We start from the raw sequence: 22,363 nt of genomic DNA on the forward strand, positions 1-22,363 counted from the left end.
TCTTTAGATAGATGCCCTATTTTCAGCGATTTATTTATTGAATAGAGTTCCCTCTAAATCCGTTCCTACCACACCGTATGAGATATGGCATGGTAAGAAACCAAGTCTGGGTCATCTCAAGATTTGGGGATGTCCGGCCCACGTCAAGAGACTACAGGCGGACAAGCTAGAGGCTAGGATCATAAGTGCTCGTTTTATATGATATCCTAAAGAGTCATTAGGATACAATTTTTACGTCTCAGAGGATCACAATGTGTTTGTGACCCGTCATGCCATCTTCTTGGAAAAACAGTTTATCCTTGATAGAGGCAGTGGGAGGAAAATTGAGCTTGAAGAGAAAGTCTCTGAAAAGCAACGAGTCATGGATCCTATCGAACCCATTAATACAGAGCCAGTACACGATGTCCCTCAACCACCTCGCAGATCAAGTAGGGTCTCCCATCCTCTCGATAGATACTTAGGTATACTAGAAGAGGATACCGAGGAAATGTTCCTAGTGGGAGATAGGGATCACATACAGGATCCCAAAACCTACAACGAGGCGATATCTGATATCGATTCCGAGAAATGTCTGGAAGCTATGAAGTCAGAGTTAGACTCCATGCATTCCAACCAAGACTGGACCTTAGTAGACCCACCAGAAGGTATTGTACCTATTGGATGCAAATGGATCTACAAAAGGAAGATAGGTTCGGATGGAGAGATAGAGACCTATAAGGCAAGGCTTGTGGCGAAAGGGTATAGTCAGCGCGAAGGCATTGACTATCAGGAGACCCTTTCACCTGTAGCCATGCTAAAATCCATCCGAACATTGCTTGCCATTGCAGCATTTCATGATTATGAAATCTAGCAGATGGATGTGAAAACTGCTTTCCTGAATGGATATCTTGATGAAGATATCTATATGGAACAGCCTTTGGGTTTCACTTCCAGTGATGGAGATCACAAGGTCTGCAAGCTGCAAAGGTCCATCTATGGACTAAAACAAGCATCTCGGAGTTGGAACACTCGTTTCGATGACGCAATCAAAACGTTTGATTTCATCAAAAACAAAGAGGAACCGTGTGTTTACAAAAGGGTTAGTGGGAGTGCTGTCTTTTTCTCGTACTGTACGTAGATGACATTCTCCTGATTGGGAATGATATTTCCATGCTAACCTCGGTCAAGGTCTGGTTGTCAAAAGAATTCTCCATGAAAGACCTTGGGGAAGCATCCTATATTTTGGGAATAAAGGTCTATAGAGATAGATCTAAAAGGATGCTTGGCCTTTCACAGAAGATGTACATAGAGGAGGTGCTGAAGAGGTTCAGCATGGAAAACTCCAAGAGGGGTCTCTTACCCCTTAGGCATGGAATTCATCTCTCCAAGAAGATGTGCCCCAACACATCTGAAGAGATTCAACGCATGAGCAAGATTCCCTATGCATCGGCAATAGGAAGCCTCATGTATGCCATGCTGTGTACACGACCTGATATAGCTCTTGCTGTGAGTGTCACAAGCAGATATCAGTCGAATCCAGGTGAAGAACACTGGACAGCTGTGAAGAACAGTCTTAAGTACTTGAGAAGAACTAAGGACATGTTCTTGGTCTTTGGGAGAAGATCAGAGTTGAAGGTAGAAGGATGCACACATATTGATGATAGAAAGTCTACATCAGAATATGTGCAATTGTGGTTCAGTAAATTGGAAGAGTTCCAAACAACCGATCATTATAGATTCTACCTTAGAAGCTGAATGTTAAGCCGTATCTAAGGGTGCAGTGGAAACCTTCTGATTAAAAGTTAATTGCAGAGTTAGGTATAATGTCATTAGATGCCATAACACTTTACTGCGATAACATTGGCACCATAGCACTAGCTATGGAGCCATGGTCTCATCAGAAGTCTAAGCATATAGAGCGGCGCTTTCACCTCATACGCGACTATGTGGAGAAGAAATATGTAGAGGTACAGAGAGTAGACTCCGCGGATAACGTGGCAGACCCGTTCACTAAGCAGCTGAGTCAGCAAAAGACTGAAGCCCACCTTGAGAAGATGGGCCTAAGATATATGACCAATTGGCTTTAGTGCAAGTGGGAGATTGTTAGATGTATGCCCTAGAAGCCAATTTGGCTGACACATTGTTGATTCTAGGGACATAATTTTGTACTTGACTATTTATTATTGAATAAATAAAAGGCATCTTTTCATTCATATTATTTATGTGTCTATGAATCGTCCAAGGAATTAATAAGATGATGATACATATTCTCAAGAGTTGAGAATTTAAGCCATGTATCATTGGTGATTAATTTCTAAATGCTCCTGATCAATGGATCATCACGAGGACGGTGATCGATCCGATCAGTGCACAGATCACTTTCCTTCTGGATGGACGAGACTTGAGTCCACAGTGTAGGGACACTGAAGTGATAGTGCAGGTGCTTGTTAGAGAACAAGGGTACTGAGCGTGACCAAGACAAGAAGTCACTTGGATGTCTATCCACTCGTCAGTGACTTGCTTGATGTTGCAGTAGTGTGACTGGTCCTTTGACCTGCGGTGCTTCGGCTACTCACAGTGAGGTTATTGTAGTTTGACTGCACACATACATGGTCTCTAGCCATATGGGTCCATGCAGTGTAGATTGGCTGCAGTAAGTTCACTGTAGGAGTAGGGTATGCACCTATAAGGAATCTATCGACCTTGATAGAAGAGGAGTGATCCTATGTGATTTGTTAGACTGAGTTCTAAGACCTTGGCCAGGGCAGTAATATAAAGTGGAAAAAGAGTTTTCCATTAGCGAACTCGAGTCGAATAAATCTTGACATATGACAGACGATGGGGTTTGACGAGTTGTCCATGACCTCCGTCCTGTAGGGATCCACGATAGTAGGACTCTATCACATGTTAACTGCACCTAGAGGTTCATCATTCCATTCTGCTGGGTAGCCACTACATGCTGCTAGGTGTCACTGGTGGATGGTGGGACTCATAGGGATTATCTTGATGATCGATAAACCCTAACGAGTTGAGTTGGAATCGTTCCAACCCATTGAAAGGAGTTTTCAATGATATAGTGATAGAGATCACAATATATCTCACTACCAGTCAGAATAGAACCTATGGGGTCACACACACTAGAAGTATTGACCGATCCGATGGTTGAAATTGTGATTAGGAATCACAAGTAATCAATTTGATTGATAAGAAGTTGAAGAAGGAACAAAGGGAATTAATTAATTGGACTTGAAACAAGAGTCCTACTTCGAGTAGGATACCTAGAGTCCTAATTGGATTAGGACTGGGAATCCTAGTTGGAGTAGGACTGGGATTCCTACTTGGAATAGGATTCCTACAATCCTAATGAGATTAGGAATTTTGAATTAAAATTGGATTCCTACTTGGAGTAGGATTCCTAGAAATCCTAATTGGATTAGGACTTCGGATTCAAATAGAGTCCTAATTGGATTAGGACTAAAATTAAATACATCCTAATTGGATTAGGATTCCTTAAGTCTAAATTAATTATTAATCTAATGAATCAACATGACTCCTAATTGGATTAGGATTGAAGAGTTCAATTGAGTCATGGTTCATTCAAGTCCTAATTGGATTAGGACTAGCCTAGATTGGATCCAAATTGGTTCACCCTTGGGCTAAGCCTAATTGGATTAAGGCTAAACCACATTAGGGCCTCCCAATCCTCATTAGATGAGGATTAGGGCAACATGAGAGGGAGGGGCTCACGCCCCTCCTCCTTGGATCTCTTGGTGCGGCAACAAGAGGGGCCGGCGCCCCTTTTGGTAATACATCAAGGGCTCCTAACTTGTAGGAGCCCTAGATGTTATAAAAGGAGGACTCTTGGGGGCTGACCTAATGGATATAGGAATCCCCCTCCTCTCCATCACGTGGCCACCCTCTCCCTCCCTTGGTTCAGCCGCCAGCAAGAAGAAGGGAAAAAGAAGCCATGGCGCCCTCCTCTTCCTCCTTTCCTCCTTCCAACGCAGGGAAAAGAAAGTAGGCTGCAGGGGCCTTGCTTCTTCCTCTTCTTCTTCCTTCTTCTTCCTCCTCTCAAGTACATTCATGAGTTGAAAGAAAGAGAGGAGATCAGCCATCAAAAGTTATCTCTGCAAGGGAGCTAGCACCCCGGTGAGATAGAAAGCTTGGATCGGATCCTGCTTCGTGTGGATACCCGTAGAGGCCGGGCACTTGAACGGCTTCAAGCGAACCTTCATCCTAAACCACGAACTTCAGTTTGCGGTGATCATCTACCCGCACAAGGTGAAGATCTGATCTTCCTAATAGTTTTAAAAGTTTTAATTCTTACCCAACTACGAAAGGTCTCGAAACAACGTTCATGCGATGAACGTCGATCCCGCACATGCCCCTTTCCGCTGCCATCTGATTTTTGTTTTGAAATATCAGCGGCATGGGCGGGTTCCCAACAAGTTTTACATGGGCTCTACATGTCGATGGCTCTTCAAACTCGGGGGGTAGTGGAGCAAGATTTATTCTCACCAGCCCGGAGGGGGTGGTCGCCGAGCAGGCCCTGCGCCTCGAGTTTCCTGCTTCCAATAACATGGCGGAGTATGAAGCGCTCGTCGCCGGGCTTAAGCTAGCCAAAGAGCTAGGAGTGAAGGACTTGAAGGCCTTCAGTGATTCTCAGCTCGTCGTCAACCAAATTGTGGGCGACTTCGAAGCCAGAGATCCGACCATGCAGAAGTATCTCCAGAAGGTACGGGATCTCGCCTCGACCTTGGACTCTTTCCACATTCAACATATTGCCAGGTCGGAGAATCTCAGGGCCGACCAGCTATCAAAGCTGGCGTCCTCTCGCATGAGCGAGCTTCCCAAAGAGGCAGTCCTGGAATATCTCCAAAAGCCCAGCACAGACGAGCCCGAGCAGACCCTCTGCACCGAGCTCGAGCCAAGCTGGATGGATGGACTCATCAGCTATCTGCAAGACGAAACCCTCCCTGCTGATGTACGAGAGGCTCGCCGAATCAAGCGCCTCGCCACCCGATATATACTATACGAGGGAAAGCTCTATCGGAAATCCTTCACCTCTCCCCTTCTCAGATGCCTTCGCCCAACGGAAGCTAATTATGCCCTGCGCGAAGTCCACGAAGGAATTTGTGGAAACCATCTGGGAGGACGAGCCTTGGCCCATAAAATTCTGCGCCAAGGATATTATTGGCCGACACTCCAGAAGGATGCTATGGATTTCGTCCAAAGATGCGACCGGTGCCAAAGGAACGCCAATGTTCAGCGCCGGCCCTCGGCTCCTTTGACTTCTATCAGCTCCCCTTGGCCTTTTGCCCAGTGGGGAATTGACATCCTCGGGCCATTTCCTCTGGCCACCGGGCAAAGGAAGTTCCTGGTCGTCTCCATCGACGACTTCACTAAGTGGGTGGAAGCTGAGCCCCTCGCCCGGATCACCGAGCAGAAGATGCGGGATTTCGTTTGGAAGTCCATCATTTGCAGATTTGGGCTCCCCCGCATCCTTATCTCTGACAACGGTCGCCAGTTCGACAACATCCATTTCAGAGAGTTCTGCTCCGAGCTTGGCATTGACCACCGCTTCACCTCGGTCGCGCATCCTCAGACAAACGGAGAAACCGAGGTAACAAATCGTACTATTTTGCAGGATCTCAAAACCAGGCTCGACAAATCCAAAGGACAACGGGTCGAAGACCTATACAATGTCCTGTGGGCTTATCGGACTACGTTCCGCGTCCCCACCGGCGAGACTCCCTTCAACCTGACATATGGGACGGAGGCCGTCATTCCACTAGAGATTGGGCTCCCCTCTCCAAGAGTCGAGCACCACGATGCTAGCTCCAACTCTTCGCAGCTCAGAGGCAACCTCGACCTGATCGAGGAAACAAGGGAGGTCGCCCGAGTGCGTTTGGCGAGGTACCAACAAAAGACAGCTCAGTACTACAACGCCAGGGTCAAAGTCAAATCTTTCAGACCAGGGGACCTTGTCCTAAGAAGAGCTGAAACCTCCCGACCAACTGAGCGAGGGAAGCTGGCCCCGAATTGGGAAGGACCATACAGAGTCACGCGCATTCGCCGACCCGGAGCTTATCAATTGGAGTCTCTAGATGGGACTCCCATTCCGCGGAGCTGGAGCTCTGAAAATCTCCGCGTGTACCACCAGTAGAACCCTAAGGGGTCCCTCATTATTCAACCATTAAATTTCATTCTATGAATTTCACTCTATGAATTTCATTTCACGATAAACTGATGGTTTGCGAACTTATTCCGAGCTCACCAATTTTCTTGATTATCTCATGGCATCAGGTTTATTCTTCTTCCCTAACCACGGTTGGGATGCCCTGATACCTCGGGATGACGGAGTACCTGCGTGGACTCCCTAAAGATGTCCATGAGTTTGTGGTGCGCTCTCCATCAACGAGCTCGGCTCGTTCTCCTACCCTGGCCACGGTCAGGATGCCCCGAGACGTCGGGATGCCCCGGTTACCGGGAAGCTCGAGGCGTCGAGACATGAGTAACGGTCCTCTCTGACCGGACGAGCTCGGCTCGTGCTCCATCGACTATTGAGTAGCGGTCCTCTCTGACCGGACGAGCTCGGCTCGTGCTCCATCGACTATTGAGTAGCGGTCCTCTCTGACCGGACGAGCTTGGCTCGTGCTCCATTGACTATTGAGTAGCGGTCCTCTGACCGGACGAGCTCGGCTCGTGCTCCATCTATTGAGTAGCGGTCCTCTCTGACCGGACGAGCTCGGCTCGTGCTCCATCGACTATTGAGTAGCGGTCCTCTCTGACCGGACGAGCTCGGCTCGTGCTCCATCGACTATTGAGTAGCGGTCCTCTCTGATCGGACGAGCTCGGCTCGTGCTCCATCGACTATTGAGTAGCGGTCCTCTGACCGGACGAGCTCGGCTCGTGCTCCATCTATTGAGTAGCGGTCCTCTGACCGGACGAGCTCGGCTCGTGCTCCTACCCCGACCTCGGCCGGGATGCCTCGAGACGTCGAGATGCCCCGGTTCATCGGGATGCCCCGATACGTAGGGATGTTGTCTTTATTGGCCAAACGAGCTCGGCTCATTCTTTACCAGCTTCAACCAACGAGCTCGGCTCGTTCCTTCATCGCTGGATTTCTCTGCCGACGTCCCCAAAGAACGGAGTCCGAGCAGAGAAGCGTCTTCAGTCGCCTCGGCGCAAGGACGCACACGGTACAAGGTACCCATTTATTTAATATTTTTTACATTATCTATTCTGCTTTTGGATTTCTCTGCCGACGTCCTCGAAGAACGGAGTCCGAGCAGAGAAGCGTCTTCAGTCGCCTCGGCGCCAGGACGCATACGGTACAAGGTACCCATTTATTTAATGTTTTTACATTATCTATTCTGCTTTTGGATTTCTCTGCCGACGTCCCCAAAGAACGGAGTCCGAGCAGAGAAGCGTCTTCAGTCGCCTCGGCGCAAGGACGCACACGGTACAAGGTACCCATTTATTTAATGTTTTTTACATTATCTATTCTGCTTTTGGATTTCTCTGCCGACGTCCTCGAAGAACGGAGTCCGAGCAGAGAAGCGTCTTCAGTCGCCTCGGCGCCAGGACGCATACGGTACAAGGTACCCATTTATTTAATGTTTTTACATTATCTATTCTGCTTTTGAATTTCTCTGCCGACGTCCTCGAAGAACGGAGTCCGAGCAGAGAAGCGTCTTCAGTCGCCTCGGCGCAAGGACGCATACGGTACAAGGTACCCATTTATTTAATGTTTTTACATTATCTATTCTGCTTTTGGATTTCTCTGCCGACGTCCTCGAAGAACGGAGTCCGAGCAGAGAAGCGTCTTCAGTCGCCTCGGCGCAAGGACGCACACGGTACAAGGTACCCATTTATTTAATGTTTTTTACATTATCTATTCTGCTTCTGGATTTCTCTGCCGACGTCCTCGAAGAACGGAGTCCGAGCAGAGAAGCGTCTTCAGTCGCCTCGGCGCAAGGACGCACACGGTACAAGGTACCCATTTATTTAATGTTTTTTACATTATCTATTCTGCTTCTGGATTTCTCTGCCGACGTCCTCGAAGAACGGAGTCCGAGCAGAGAAGCGTCTTCAGTCGCCTCGGCGCAAGGACGCACACGGTACAAGGTACCCATTTATTTAATGTTTTTTACATTATCTATTCTGCTTTTGGATTTCTCTGCCGACGTCCTCGAAGAACGGAGTCTGAGCAGAGAAGTGTCTTCAGTCGCCTCGGCGCCAGGACGCATACGGTACAAGGTACCCATTTATTTAATGTTTTTACATTATCTATTCTGCTTTTGAATTTCTCTGCCAACGTCCTCGAAGAACGGAGTCCGAGCAGAGAAGCGTCTTCAGTCGCCTCGGCGCAAGGACGCATATGGTACAAGGTACCCATTCATTTAATGCTTCTACATTGTCTTGGATTTTTCTCTGCCGATGTCCTCAAAGAACGGACGCCGAGCAAAGGAGCTTCTTCAATCGCCTCGGCGAAGGAGTGCTCATGACACCAGCATTTCATTACACTAAGTCCGGTGAATTCCCGTCACGAGTTGACGAGCATTCGACCCATTCGTTGGAAACGAATCTGGTCCGCCCCGGCAATGCGAGGGTCGAAGTTCACTAATTACGCAAAAATTTTAAGTCCTAGAGACCGCCTTAGGGCTCGGTCGAATTCTGGACTGAGCTCGGAAAGACTTTCCGAGCCCAAATCCTTGGCATAAGCACAAGCATTGCTATACCACTGGTTGAAGGACCGAGCAATGGAGCTCGGCAAGCCAAACTTAAACTCAAACCCTGTGGCGGGTAAAGCTCAGGCCCTATCCTCGGAACCTAAAACGGATCCGAGCAGAAGACGAGTTTTCGGAAGAGGAAATGTATATTCATTTCAAAAAGGCCCGTAGGCTAAGTACAAAATTTGGGTTCGGCCCTTACAAGTACGGGAGGCCATCCCGACTTCACCAAACAAAACAGAATTACACTAAGACCCGAGCTCGACCACCTCGGCTTCGGCAGTGTCGGGAGCGGCGGGCTCAGCAGTCGGGACCTCGACCTCAGCAGCGATGAGAGTAGCCTCGGGGGCGGCTTCGGTCGCCTCGGCCTCCGGAATATCTGCCTCCGCATCCGGCCTTTCGACCCCTGCTCCCGGTTGGAGCAAGTTCACGTCAAAATACGGGAGGAGCCGCCGCAATTGATTGCGGAAATCCCGGAAGCCCTGGATCAGCCCATTCACACCCTCCTCTTCCAGGAGGTCGCGGAACTCCTCCGACTCGCGAAAGAGCGCCACTGCGCTCTGAGCTTGCTCCCGAGCCTCGAGCTCCCGAGCCTCGTGGTAGGCGGCCTTCTTCTCAAGTGTTTTTATTTCCCGCTTGAGCTCCGAATGTCGGAGACGGGCATTCCCCACCTCCTGCTCGCGGGAGGCCATCGCCTGCTCGATTTCGGCCAATCGAGCCTCAGCGGCGCGCAGCTCGAACCTCGCCAACGCATGCGCGCCCTTCTCCTCATCGAGCTCGACGGTAAGAGCTCGAATTCTTCCCTCAGATGCTTCGACCTTTTCTTGGAGCACCTGTCGTTCGGCCTCAGAGGCCTAGTACTTCGCTTCGGAGGCCTGGTACTTCACCTCGGCGGCCGTGTACCTCCTCTGGGCCTCGTCATACCCGCGCTGGCACCTCCGGGCCTTCTCCCGGTATTCTTGGACTAGGTGCATCAGCATCTCTGTCTCGTGCAAATGCTGTAAAAGAGACGAAAAGAAAAGTATTAAGGCGCCACTGGTAGAAAATCTATACGGATTACACAAGTGGAAGATTTTACTTACCCGGACGGCGTTGCAGCGAGTGTAGTCCATGAAAGCATTATAGCTCATGGACTGCATCATTGCCCGGTCAGCTGGGAGCAGCGCGACCCGGAATACCTCCAGCGCTACTCGAGGGTTTTCGAGGGCTGAATCTCCCTCGAACACCGACCAGGTGGGTGCAAGGGGCACCCGTCCCCCCGAGCCCGATGGGCCCGAAAGGCCAGCATCGGCTGGCCTAGGTAGAGCCGACCTCGAAGCTCCCTGACTGCCCCCCGGTTCGGAGCTAGGGGGCTGGGGTCGGACGAGCGGCCGATCTGACCGCCGCACAACTATAGCGGGGCGTGCAAGCACGGGACCCGCTGAACTCCTCCCCTGGTCGGCAACTGGAGCGTCCTGCCGACCAGGGACCTGTGCCAAGGGCGTCGGGCATGGGGGCGCCATCGGGGCTCCTCTGGAGCCCGAGCCCCCGGAACCCGGTCCCTCTCCTCGATCAGCCTCAGGGCGCGCGGGCTGAGAAGGACCCGCCTCAGAATCAGCAGGGCGAGAAGGCCCCGCCTCGGGATGCGCAGGGCGGGAAGGACCCGCCTCGGCCACCGCTGACGCCGAGGGAGTCGAGGTTGCCGAGACCTTTTGCTTCTTTCTCGGCTCGGTGGGCTCTCCCGAGAGCTCGCTCTCTTCTGGAAGCGGGCGTAAAGAACTTCGCTTTTCGTCACCATCTTTGTGATGTCTGCAAAGACGAACAAAATTAGAACATTAGAACAATTAAGGAAATAAAAGGTTGATGTAACTATCCTTACCCTGAGGACGTGCCGAGCTCAGGCCCACGTTCACTAGAGCGTCCTCGCTAATGAGGCCGTTCAGCAAAATCCCGTCCCCAAGGCTGCGGATGGTGTCAAAGATCTCCTGCTCACGCGGACAAAGCTGGGGGGGCCTGTTGATAGATTTAAGCTGGGCCGGCCTCCACCTGGGGTCAAACCCCCAGGATTGTGCAGAACCAAGGAAGAAGAATTTCTCCTTCCAGCCATGAATGGACGAAGGAGCACCTTGAAAGAGTGGCCGACCCGCCCGAAGGGCGATGTAAAGCCACTCCCCGTCTCCCGGGCTCGACTTAAAAATAAAAAGTCGCAGGAAGACGTTGACAGAGGTAGGAATCCCCTGCAGTAAACACAGTGACAGGAAGCCCATCACTGTCCTCCAGGCATTCGGAGTGAGTTGCGCCGGAACCAACTGGCATACCGCCAGCAACTCATTCACGAAGCTATGAAGAGGAAATCGGAGGCCGGCCCAGAGTGACTCTGAGTGCACTCCGATCCGGCCTACCGGAGGATCGGTTACCCGATCCCTTCGCCTGGCGGGTTCCAAACGGAACCCGTGAAGAGGGAAAAACCACTCTTCGGTCATCTCGACCTCTAGGGCACTCATGGTGGACACTACTTCGCTAGGCAAAGAACCCATTGCAAGAGAGAGAAATCAAAAAGAAGAGGGACCTGAGGGAAACGCCGGAGAGAAGGAACTTCGGTCTGAGGAAGACTGAAAGGAAAGCTGGAAGCAGAAGGCAATAGAAAGAGGACAAGGGGCCAGGGGAGAGTTTAAATAGACCTCCCCAACGGCCCAGATTAGCGAGAAAAATGCTGTGTCCTGTTTAGATGGCGACGCGTGTCGATCCAAAAGACAGAACGACGCATTTAATTAGGGCTAGCGCTTCGGACACTAAAGCGCCCCATCGGATCGTGCGGAAAGGCGCCCGCAATCGAAGATCGTGTGGCCCCATCATAAGCCCACGACGCGAGGACGCTTCGCGAAAGGTGCCCCTAATAATGAGGCTTTTCGGGAAAGAAGAGACACCGCCTATTAAAGGCACCTCGAAGCCTCCGATGATTCGAAATGCGCAGTAAATTAAAAATTTTCGGAATCCGTAACGGCCCAACTACAGCTACTTCCCGCGTTCCAGCTGGTAGCCAACTGGAACTCGGAAGTCGGGGGGTAGTGTTGGGGGAAAAACCCCAAAATCATACCACTACGGAGGCGCTCGGCCAAAAAGCGCCGACCAGAAAGGAGCTCGGCCAAAAAGCGCCGACCAGAAAGGAGCTCGGCCAAAAAGCGCCGACCAGAAAGGAGCTCGGCCAAAAAGCGCCGACCAGAAAGGAGCCCAACCAGAGGGGCGCTCGACCAGAGAGAGCGCCAATCTGAAAAGATGCTTGGCCCAAAAGTGCCGACCGGAGCGCCAAGAGGCGCTCGGACCAACCAACGTCCCAAAGTAGGGATGTTCGGCTAGAAAGAGCCGACCAGGAAGACGCTCGACTAAAGGGCGCCGACCAGAGAGAGCGCCAAGAGGCGCCCAATCAAAATAACCAAGTAGAGATGCTCGGATAGGAACAACCGACCAACGGACGCCGACCAGAGAAGCGCTCAACTAGAAAGCGCTGACTAGAGAGCGCCAAATAGAGGTGCTCGGCTAGAAGGTGCTCGCCCAAAGGGCGCCGACCAGGAGTACTTGAAGCAACCCCGCCACAGGGCGCCCCATTGGGCAACCAGCTCGGCTCGACACCCTTGCCGAGCCGATGCCTTAACCAAATGTTCAACCTCCGCCTAAAGTCCAAGGGACTTGACAACTCCTACGGCTTGCGACCTGCCACTATCTCCAAGCCATCAAGGCATAAGATCTCCGCAGGCGTTCGGCACGACCTGCCATTAATGCATGAGACTCCCTCAAGTCTCCGATGCACTCAGGCATTTAATGAACACGGCCCAAGACGATCTCCGGATCACTGAACCATCAGAGCGTATGGCTCTACCTGGCCGCCCGTTCATTCGGTAATAAATGCACTTACCATCCACAGACCCCAGGCCCGCTACGGCCGGCGGTTCAACCACTCCAACAGGTCCGATCGACCGTGACAACTCCCTGGTTCCGGTCTGATTCGGCCCCGTTCTCCACTATGCCATAAATGGGCCAAATCGTGCCCAATTATCACAGACAGGGACAAATCCCCCGGTTACCTCCCAGGTAACGTAATCCCCTCCTATAAAAGGGAACCTGGGAGAACCAAGGGGAAGAGGACAACAAAAAAATGGAAACAGATCCCCGGGACTGAACCCGCCGGGAAGCACAGACACAAGGGAGGACATCATCCTCTTCGTCTTCTTTATCTTATCCAAATGTTCTTGCTGTCTTCTCCAGATACTCTCTTCCCTGCTCTCTCCACATATTGGCCCCCTCTGACTTAAGCATCGGAGGGCCGGCGCCGGGGAGCCCGGTCACCGGCTTTTTGCAGGACTTACACCCCTCCAGGAGGACGTCACCGGCCGGCGCGCCGCCGTCCGCCCTTCCGGTAGCGGAGCTCCTCCTCCCCCTGTCCTGGCTTCGTGGTAGCCCCCGGGTCCAATTTCCAGCAACAATCGAAGAAGGCAGTATTTCTGTCCCTTTCTGCAAGCCATTTAACTTTTGCTCTTTGCTTCCAGACTTCCAGTAGACTTTCTCAGATCCGTAGATCTGTAGGATTGTCTATTTACAGGCATCTCTAATCTCTCTCTCAACCCGCGACAGCGGACCTCTTTCCTCTATTCTATCCAGGTCTTGAATTTGCTTAAGAATTCTCTCCTTCTCCTTTCTCTGTGAAGCACAAATATCTGTAGACCAACGCTTCAAGGCATTTCTCGTAGCTCTCAGCTTGTGCACTATATTTACCACTGCATCTTCCGAGGGAGACGTAGAAAGCCAAGCCCCTTGGACCACAACTGATAGTCCATCATGCAGCAGCCAGCTCCTATCAAATTGGAACAGGGCATTAATCTTTGGTAAACCAGTCAAGGATACTTTGATAGGTACATGGTCCGAGTAGGAGTTGGGGAGTGCAACCTGAAAGGCATAAGGACATAGATCGTCCCACTCCAATGAAATTAAAAATCTATCAAGTTTGGAAAGGATAGGCTGCTCACGACGATTTCTCCAAGTGAAACCTTGACCTTCGAGAGGTAGATCAATAAGCCGGGATGATCTGATGAAGGAACTGAAGGCTTTGAAAACTTTTCTAGCTTGAGGGGCCCCATTTCTCTCCTGAATCTTGAAGGTGGCATTGAAATCTCTTGCAATAACCAATGGCCTCAAGTGTGCTTGAGCTCTCTCCAAAAGAATGACTTTCGTCTATGATCTGTAGGCCTATAAACTACAGTGAAGGTCCAGGAGGCTTTTAGGAGACGGTCCATCCAATTCCCTGCCACAGGGAACTGCCCAACTTCATGTTTGATGATGGCAAACCTGGCTTCATTCCAGCCAACTAGGATCTCCCCAGTAGATCCAGACACATCTCTGGCCAACCAAGCATTGATTTGGCCTCCCGACAGCGATCTAAGGGTAGAAGAAGGAGAGCTTTCAAGTTTGGTTTCTTGGAGACCTACCCCACAACAGCCATTAGATAACACGAAGTCTTGCACTATTCTCCGCTTTGCTAGCTTCCCAAGACGACGAACATTCCAAGTAATTAAAGGCACAAATACTGCAAACCAACGACATAAGCCCAAAGGAATTTCAAGAGACGAGAGTACAGACCATCTTGTCATTTCTCAAGTAACTCCAGATCACCCATTGCTCTGAGACATTAGAACAATATTGGAGCATGGAAGGATCTTTCAGATCAAGCATATTTTCTAAAAAGCTAATGAGGCTGCGAACTGGATAGCCGCTTATGTGGCCGGTTATTTTAATAGTACTTTGTGAACTAGAAATAAGGAGTTGCTCCTAACATTCCAAAATATTTTATTTTCTGACTTTATTAAGTGCATCCATACTCATCAGATATAGCCTATCAAAAGAGGGTTGTAGGAGAGAAACAATCCGGATGGAATCAGAGCAAGAGGCAATGGAAGGCATATGAACTGACCCGAACATCTACTAGGCCTAGTCGACCATGTCATCTATTGGGCTTTAGCTCTCTCAGTCTTCAAGGTGAGCAGCAGCTTTGAGAATTTCTCAACCACTGCGTCTAGGATTTTAACTCCACACTTCCGACCCCAGTCCACCAAGATGTCTGCCGAGAGAGAGTGGAGGATGAGACCTTCGTTGGAGCAGTCATCCATCAAAGGAGGCCTGGTTTGGGATTTAGGAGCAGCTTTAGAGTCAGACAGGGTTGCCTTTCTCTTTCTTGCCGAGAGAAGCTTCGCTGTGGCAACACGAACTGAATGCAGTAGCCTTGGCCGCTAATTTCGCCTACCAATTAGGCCGAGCTTGCGAGGAAAGGTATCAGAGGAGGTAGTTGAGATCTTCATTCCCGAGGCAGAGGAGTTAAGAGATTGTAGACCAATGAATGAATCCGGGCAGTTGCAGTGTCTTAAATTTTCACCTCTTCTCCTGGTGGAGGCAGGCAAGGAGTCTATGGGGAATGGCGTTTGCCCCTGTAGCAACTCCTCGATGGAAATAGTTTTCATGTGAGAATGACGGCCTCATGCCAGAAGGTTACTGAAGACCCTGAGCCCCTGATTTAGAAATAATTCTTAATCTCATCGAAGCCGATATCAGTCAACCTCGGCCTCCCATTCGTTCTCCTCTCAAACAGATAAGTAATTGTTCAGAACAGGGATTTGGGGAGAGGGGAGAGGGGAGAAGGGAATGGAGGCGTTGGTCGGGATGCTGTACGAAGCGGCGGTGCGGGTGGCGCTGGCGTTGCTGGAGCGCAACCTCCTCTCGGATGCGGTGGTCCGGCGTCTCACGCGCATGCTCCTCGCCAGACACCTCCGCTTTGGCTACCTCCCCTCCGCGTCATGATTCACCGAAAAAAGCATTGTGCAGATGATCAAAAATTTTCTATCTAACACGGGAAAAGAGGGGCTGAATCGATTCATTAAGTGCTGTCATTTTGACTGGATTGACCGCCCGACTTCAAGAGGAGCAGAGATAGAAGAATCCGAATCCGATCGAGAAGAAGCTGTTGTTGAAGATGTGGCAGGTCCCGACGATAGAAGTATCCCCCGTGAATTCGAGGGTTGGGCGGAAGCTGAGGCCCACTATGAAGATTCGAGCAATCGGATGGAGCAATGGAAGACCCACGGTCGGAGAAGGGAACCGCCACTGCCAGGGGCGGCTCAATACATTTGGAGGCCCAAGACGAACTAATTAAAAGAGACCTTTTTTTATTATTATTTAAATAATAAATTTTTTTAATAAGTATAAAAATATTTTAAAAGATTAATTAGTAAACTAGCTTAGAAGCTAACAGAGGATAATCATCTAACTCGACAGTCTTGAGTCTTGACTAAATAAAAATCAATAGAAATGTCTCACCGGTCACCACTGCCTGGGAGAGTGGGAGGCTGGGATCAGAGTTCAGATTTAGTGGGATTTGGGAATGTGGGATGCTCACGGAGGACGGTGGACCAGAGGAGCGGAGGCTGCGGAGCCGAGCTGCCGAGTGCCGAGGAGGCCGGAGCGGCGAAGCGCGGAGGTCGGAGGAGCCGAGGACGGCGTGGAGAGCTGGAGAGGACTCCTCTCAGAGGAGATCCGGCCGGCAACTCGCCACTCGCCGGGTCTTCCATCGGCCGGAGCCCGGAGGTTGGAGGACGAGGGAGCCGAGGACGACGACGTCGGCCAGGAGAAGAGATCCGGCCGGCGGTCCAACAAGAGCAAGAGAGGAGATCCGGCCGGCGGCTCGCCACTGGCCGGGTTCTGCCTTCTTGGAGCTGGAGGAGGAGGACCGAGTCACCGAGGGGCGAGGACGGTGGAGTCGTGGAGAGATGGAGGCTCGGAGGTCGGAGTCGGAGGAGCCGAGGACGACGTCGGCGAGGAAAGATGGAGCGGTGCTGGCGTGCTGCGGTGGAGCCTGGAGAGGACTTCGGAGCACTGAGAACCGAGCTTCCGAGTCTGCCGAGTCTGCCGAGAACCAGAGAACGGGAGATTGGGATTTGGGAGAAGGTTGAACCAATAAAAAAGAAAGCACCGGCAGCAGAGAACTGAGAAGGGGGGAGAAAATTTTCGTTGCTTGTCATTTGTCAACTGCCGTAGCCGTTGCCCAGCCCAGCCAGCCTGTCGTCGGAGAGACGCCGAAGGGCGAAGAGGATGCACTGTAGCGGCGTAGCCTGATTACCTGGTACTGGTAGGCGGTAGCCTATGCACTGTAGCGGCCTATCAGGCTATCAGCCTATGCTGCTATGCATTAAATTAAAAAAAAAGTGCAGTGGGATGGGGGCCTTCCCCAGGTTGGGGGCCTTAGGCGACCGCCCCCCAGGTTGGGGGCCTTAGGCGACCGCCTCAGTCGCCTAAGGCCCGAGCCGGCCTTAGCCACTGCTCGCTCTGGTGGCAAAAGGGAAAACACACACTCTAATGGAGATTCGAGCAATTGGATGGAGCAATGGAGGACCCATGGTGGCAGAAGGAAAACGCCACTGCTTGCTCTGGTGGCCAAAAGGAAAGCACACGCTCTAGTGGTGGTGGAAGGGAAGTTACTCGCGCATGCCAATTTGATTGGGGTAAACACAAACACAGGGAGAGCAAACCATAAAGGAGGAGAAACTGAAGAAAACTTTTATTAAGTTTGGCCACACAGTACAAACGGGAATCAACAAGTATTTATCGTACGTAGTTGCCTTGTAAGTGATAAGAACAACTAAAAGATAAACATCAAAAAGATAGGTCCCACCAACTAGATAGACTTTATCAAGTAGCTAAAAATAAAAGAATGATGATAGACTTAGGCTCTGACAGAGCTTTTAGGAAGACAGAAAGTATTTTGGGAGTTTCCAAAAATATTTTAGATAGTATAATAGTGTTTGGTAAAAAAATAAAAAATTATTTTAACTTTACTAAAAAGTTGAAAAGATCTATCTAAAAGAGCTTCTCCTAAAAGTGCTTTTTAGCATATGTCGGAAAGCTGTTTTAGTTTTAATGAAATTTTTATGTTCACCAAAATACCAATGAATAAATCTCAAAATTACATCTATTATATCATATCATATCACATCGTATTATATAATTATAGTATAAATATACTATATTATATAATTATTATAGTACATTATATTATTATAATAATATAGTAATAAAATACTATATTATATTACTCTACTGTATAATGTCATGCAATGTCTATTATTATAACTTTATCATATCAAAAATACTTTTTTAGGTTGGTTTTCAAATACAAGTTAAAGCTCTATATCACTTTAGAAATGTAGTTGCCAAATGACAATCAACTTATTATAAAAGTTCTATTTCTCAAAAGCTTTACTTCTAAAAGCTCCAAAAGCTTTACCATCAGCAATCCCAAGTAAGACATTAATCTACTTAATAAATTTAACCCCAAAAGATAAAAATAAATTAGAAATCTAGATTAAGTTTAATTTCAAAAGTTCTAGTGGCATGGACTAGCAATGTAGGCTAACTATTTCATTATACATCATCACCAATGGAACATATAACTATAGTACCATTATAACTATAGTACTGGTTCTGTGTTCTTTGCTGCATGTATAAGTGTTTTTGCAGTTAGGTGGTATGAATATATAGATCACATCACTTCCTTCTAACTTTTAATTTCAGCACTTAGCCCACTTGTACCAAAAAAAAAAAGAGGCACATATAATGTACATCCCATGTGTCTTAACTGAATAATGATTTTCTTTGTGATGTAAAGCCGGATGATGATGTTCTGATAGTGCTGTCTTCCATGACCCTGGATTTGGCTGCGTTGGATTCATTTTGTATTGGGACGCAATACCAGGCACATTGGCAACAGGAGATTCATCGTATCTAGACACAAAAACCAGGTACTTTGAACGTAGTCGTTGGCCAGCAAGTTCAATGAATGTAAGAAGCCTTGCTCAACCGGCGGCTTTACCAAATACGACGTGCCAAAGCGGAAAATCTCTAACGCTCTGCGAGATTCACGAATCACGAGGGGCTAAAGGATGCAGCGGCACCGAGTCGGCACGTCCACGCTCCATGCAACGGCTCTGATAAACGCTAGTTAAGGTGTACCATAACGCTGTACATCCCCGGACGCGGTCTATAAATACTGCGAGCCCTCTCCATTTCCACCACGACGAAGAGGGGGGGAGAGAGAGAATTTTGTATTCCGATTTTGCCCATGGGAACGGGGGAAAGAACGGCGAGGTACAAGAGGGCGACGGCGCCTCTGGACGGGACGGAGAGGGCGAGGCTATGGGAGGGGAGGCTGGGCGAGTCGGGGTCGCCGGAGAACTCGGCCGAGTTGGCGGACCTGGTGGACTCGTTCTACGACGAGGAGGTGAATGATGATGATGGAGGGAGAGGGGACGAGTCGGACACGGGATCAGAAGAGAAGGAGGTGGGAAATAGGGACCGGAGAGCGATGTTGGAGGCCGCTCTGGCCAAGTCGGAGGCGGACTCGGTGGCGAATCGGATCCGGGTCGAAGCGGAAGGGGCCGTCCGGGCGGTCGGGTCCGACACGGCCGGGCCCAAGAGGCGCGTGATGAGCTGGCTACGTGAGAGGGGTTTTGATGCGGGTAAGCTTCTGTTCTCGTCAACACAAAATAGCAGTAGCATTTCTTTCAGCTGCTTGATTTGAGTTTTCTCCATTTTGGGGGTTCTCATAATAATTATAGTCGGCAAAATGGTCCTCCTTTTTGCTCTTGATTCCGTATTGTTTTTAGCTGCTTCTCTTGTTTGTTGTTTAATCTTATATTGATTGATTTTCTGTTTATGGATGATTTTTTTTTCAAGGAAAAATTATAAATCTGTTTATGGAAGATGGTTTTATTGTTTTCATTTTGTTGAAACAAAACAAGATGGATGAATAAGGGACTCAAATAAAAAAAACCATAAATATTCTCCTAAATATATAAAATTGTATGAATACTTTTTTAAAATTACTATATATATATATATATATATATATATATATGGCATATATATCTATACCATCTAACTTAAAACTAAAAAAACCAAAATATCCTTATGGGTAGATATGCAAAAAAAAAAAAAAAATTATAAGCGTATACATGCAAATAGCAACTTTACGATGGTATCATGCAATTTTTCATATTTAGAAAGATATATTTTCAAAAAATCTATTAAAAAAGGATCAAAACTCAGCTGAAACTTGTTAAGTCTTTTATAATTTAGTTGAACGGATAAGTTAAAAAAAGATTGAGCCACATTATCAATTTTCTTTTTAAGATGGTCAAGTTGGAATATTAGGTGATAATTTTGATAATGCTATTCTCCATTTGATTTTGATATAATTATCAGTATTGAATATATGATATCTATTTATTTTTTATTATTTTTAAAAAATTAAAGCATATCAAATTTAAATTTATTATAGATGCTTAGATTAGTAAAATATTTTTTAATGCTTTGTAAATGTTGAGTTATTTGTTTTTTAGGCGAAAATTTCGTAAAAGAAACATGATTCATTCTATAAGAATTTATATTAACATGAGATTATGTGGCATGATAATATTATTTTTTTTGTTTTTTTTCCTATTAAGAACAACTGAATTATCTCCACTGAATTTTGATATTTTTTATTAGATTTTTTAAGTGTATACTTTTTAAATTAATTTTAGATGCTTAGATTAGAAAAATATTAGTGATTTGTAAATGTTGAGTTGTTTGTTTTTTAGGCGAGAATTTCGTAAAAGTAATGTGACTCATTCTATAAAAGTTGATATTAACATGAGATCATGTGGCATGATAATATTAACTTTTTTGCCACCTTTTTTTATTAAGAACAACTGAAATAGCTTCACTGAATATTGATCATTTTTTATTAGATTGTTTTAAGTGCATACCCTTCTAAATATACGTAATTGCATAATATCCTTGCAAAGTTGTTATTTGCATATGTATCCTTATAAGGTGTTCTTTTTGCGTACTACCTGTAAGAATATTTTATTTTAAATTTAAATTATTTATTTTTTAATGACGTTAGATGGTATATATATATCAAAAAAAGAGAAATAAGGCTATATATGTAAAATAATTATTTGATGATAGTATACATGCAAATAGCAATTTTATGAGGATATTCACATAATTTTATATATTTTGGAGGGTACATATAAAAAAAACTCAATAAAAAAGTAAAATGAGATTATTGTAGTGACTCCTCCGGCTTTTCAAATTTATTTACATTCTGGTTCTTATAATGATAGTCATATTAGTTTCTTGCTGCAATCACACCACAAAAAAAATTAACTCTTGAGGGCTGTTTTGTTCTCAGATTCTACTACAACAGATTTAAACAAAATTTAAAATGAATGACCAGCTCCTATTTGATCATGTTCTTCACGTAACTCTTTCGAACACATTTCAACTCGCTGAACTTGACTTCCTCAGGGCTCTGCAAATCCTCCTGGGAAAGAGCTAAGAGAGTCCCCGCCGGCCACCACGATTTCATCGACGTGATCGCCGGAGGTGGGACCCGTTACATCCTGGAGATCGATCTACCGGCCGAGTTCGAGATTGCACGGCCGACGAGCGACTATTTGACTCTCCTCGGTCCCCTGCCGGCGGTGTACGTCGGGAGGCCGGAGGTGCTGAAGGGGATCGTAAAGCTGATGTGTGCTGCGGCCAAGGAGTCCATGAGGAGTGCGGGCATGCACGTCCCGCCATGGAGGAGGGGGGGTTACGTCCAGATGAAGTGGTTTGGTTCGTACACGAGGACGACGAGCAGGATTCCAGTGGGGAGGGAGGAAGTAGGTGACGGAGGGGCGATGGCAGCCGGCGTGACCCGGCCCGGGATTGCCATGGGGCAGAGGTTTTGTAGGATGCGGTTTAGGTGCAGGGAATTGCAGGTGAATGAGAGAAACTGGCCAATGGCATTTAGAGGCACGTGATTTTCTTTTTTCCTTTCCTTTTTTTTTGTTTGATGTTATAATAGGTAAGTGCGTCCAAATTTTGGGGAATGAAACCCCAAACCGTGATTCACCGCTTCAGTACCGAACCTCGTATCGGTGCCATGCAAGTACAGTATCAATACGAAATTTTTTTAGCTTACTAATAAGTATTGGATACCAGTCCTGAACTGGTACGGTATAATATACTCTATACCATCTGGCCATACCTGAAACTTTTGAGGCCACGATGGTTCTGAAACTACCTGCATATACAAAATTCTTTTTCTTGAAATAAAGAAAAACTTTGGAAGAAAGATATAATATCATTTGTTGCGGAAGGGGCTTCTCCTTTATAATGTGTTTGTTGTTTTTTATTTTTTTTTATTTTTTTATCTTTTGTTCCCCCCTCCCCCACGTGTACAAAAAAAAAGAAAAATTAGTTTATGCACAATTGCTACATGTCCTATTTAACTCGAGCATGACTTCGTTCTCGTAAGTTGTCATAGAATCTACTAGCAGATGAATGGATGGACAGCCAAATGGAGACCTCTTTATAAATTGGGTTGCTCAGTTAAAAAATTGTGGGAGATTTGAACATCTCAGGAACGGCAAAACGATATCCTATTTGGAAGCCCATGGCGTCGTCGCTAATAGGTAAGGCATGTAGGATTTCAGGGACGGTATTACAACTAGAACTGCTCAAGGGAGTATCCTCACTAACGATAGCCTTAAAATAGGCTTTTCAAGTGTTTCAGGCCATAATTCAGAGGATTCAAGTCA

The 22,363-nt window shown here is 47.6% G+C and overlaps 1 protein-coding gene across 1 annotated transcript; it reads left to right on the forward strand.

The window, feature by feature from the left end:
* Window positions 1-18,817: 18,817 nt before the first annotated feature.
* Window positions 18,818-21,968, forward strand: LOC103713613. Its single transcript, XM_008800610.4, has 2 exons — window positions 18,818-19,246; window positions 21,084-21,968. Exons 1-2 carry the CDS (start codon window positions 18,850-18,852, stop codon window positions 21,581-21,583), a joined length of 897 nt encoding a protein of 298 aa, XP_008798832.1. The 5' UTR covers window positions 18,818-18,849; the 3' UTR covers window positions 21,584-21,968.
* The last annotated feature ends 395 nt before the right edge of the window (window positions 21,969-22,363 follow it).

The sequence above is a fragment of the Phoenix dactylifera genome, unplaced genomic scaffold, assembly GCF_009389715.1.
Source record: "Phoenix dactylifera cultivar Barhee BC4 unplaced genomic scaffold, palm_55x_up_171113_PBpolish2nd_filt_p 000580F, whole genome shotgun sequence".
Lineage (NCBI taxonomy): Eukaryota > Viridiplantae > Streptophyta > Magnoliopsida > Arecales > Arecaceae > Phoenix > Phoenix dactylifera.

Bases quoted from the DNA above. Each gene is read 5' to 3' on its own strand.
- LOC103713613 (XM_008800610.4), top strand. From the start codon at position 18,850: ATGGGAACGGGGGAAAGAACGGCGAGGTACAAGAGGGCGACGGCGCCT. The intron at 19,247-21,083 runs GTAAGCTTCTGT...TGACTTCCTCAG, and splicing joins TGAGAGGGGTTTTGATGCGG to GGCTCTGCAAATCCTCCTGG.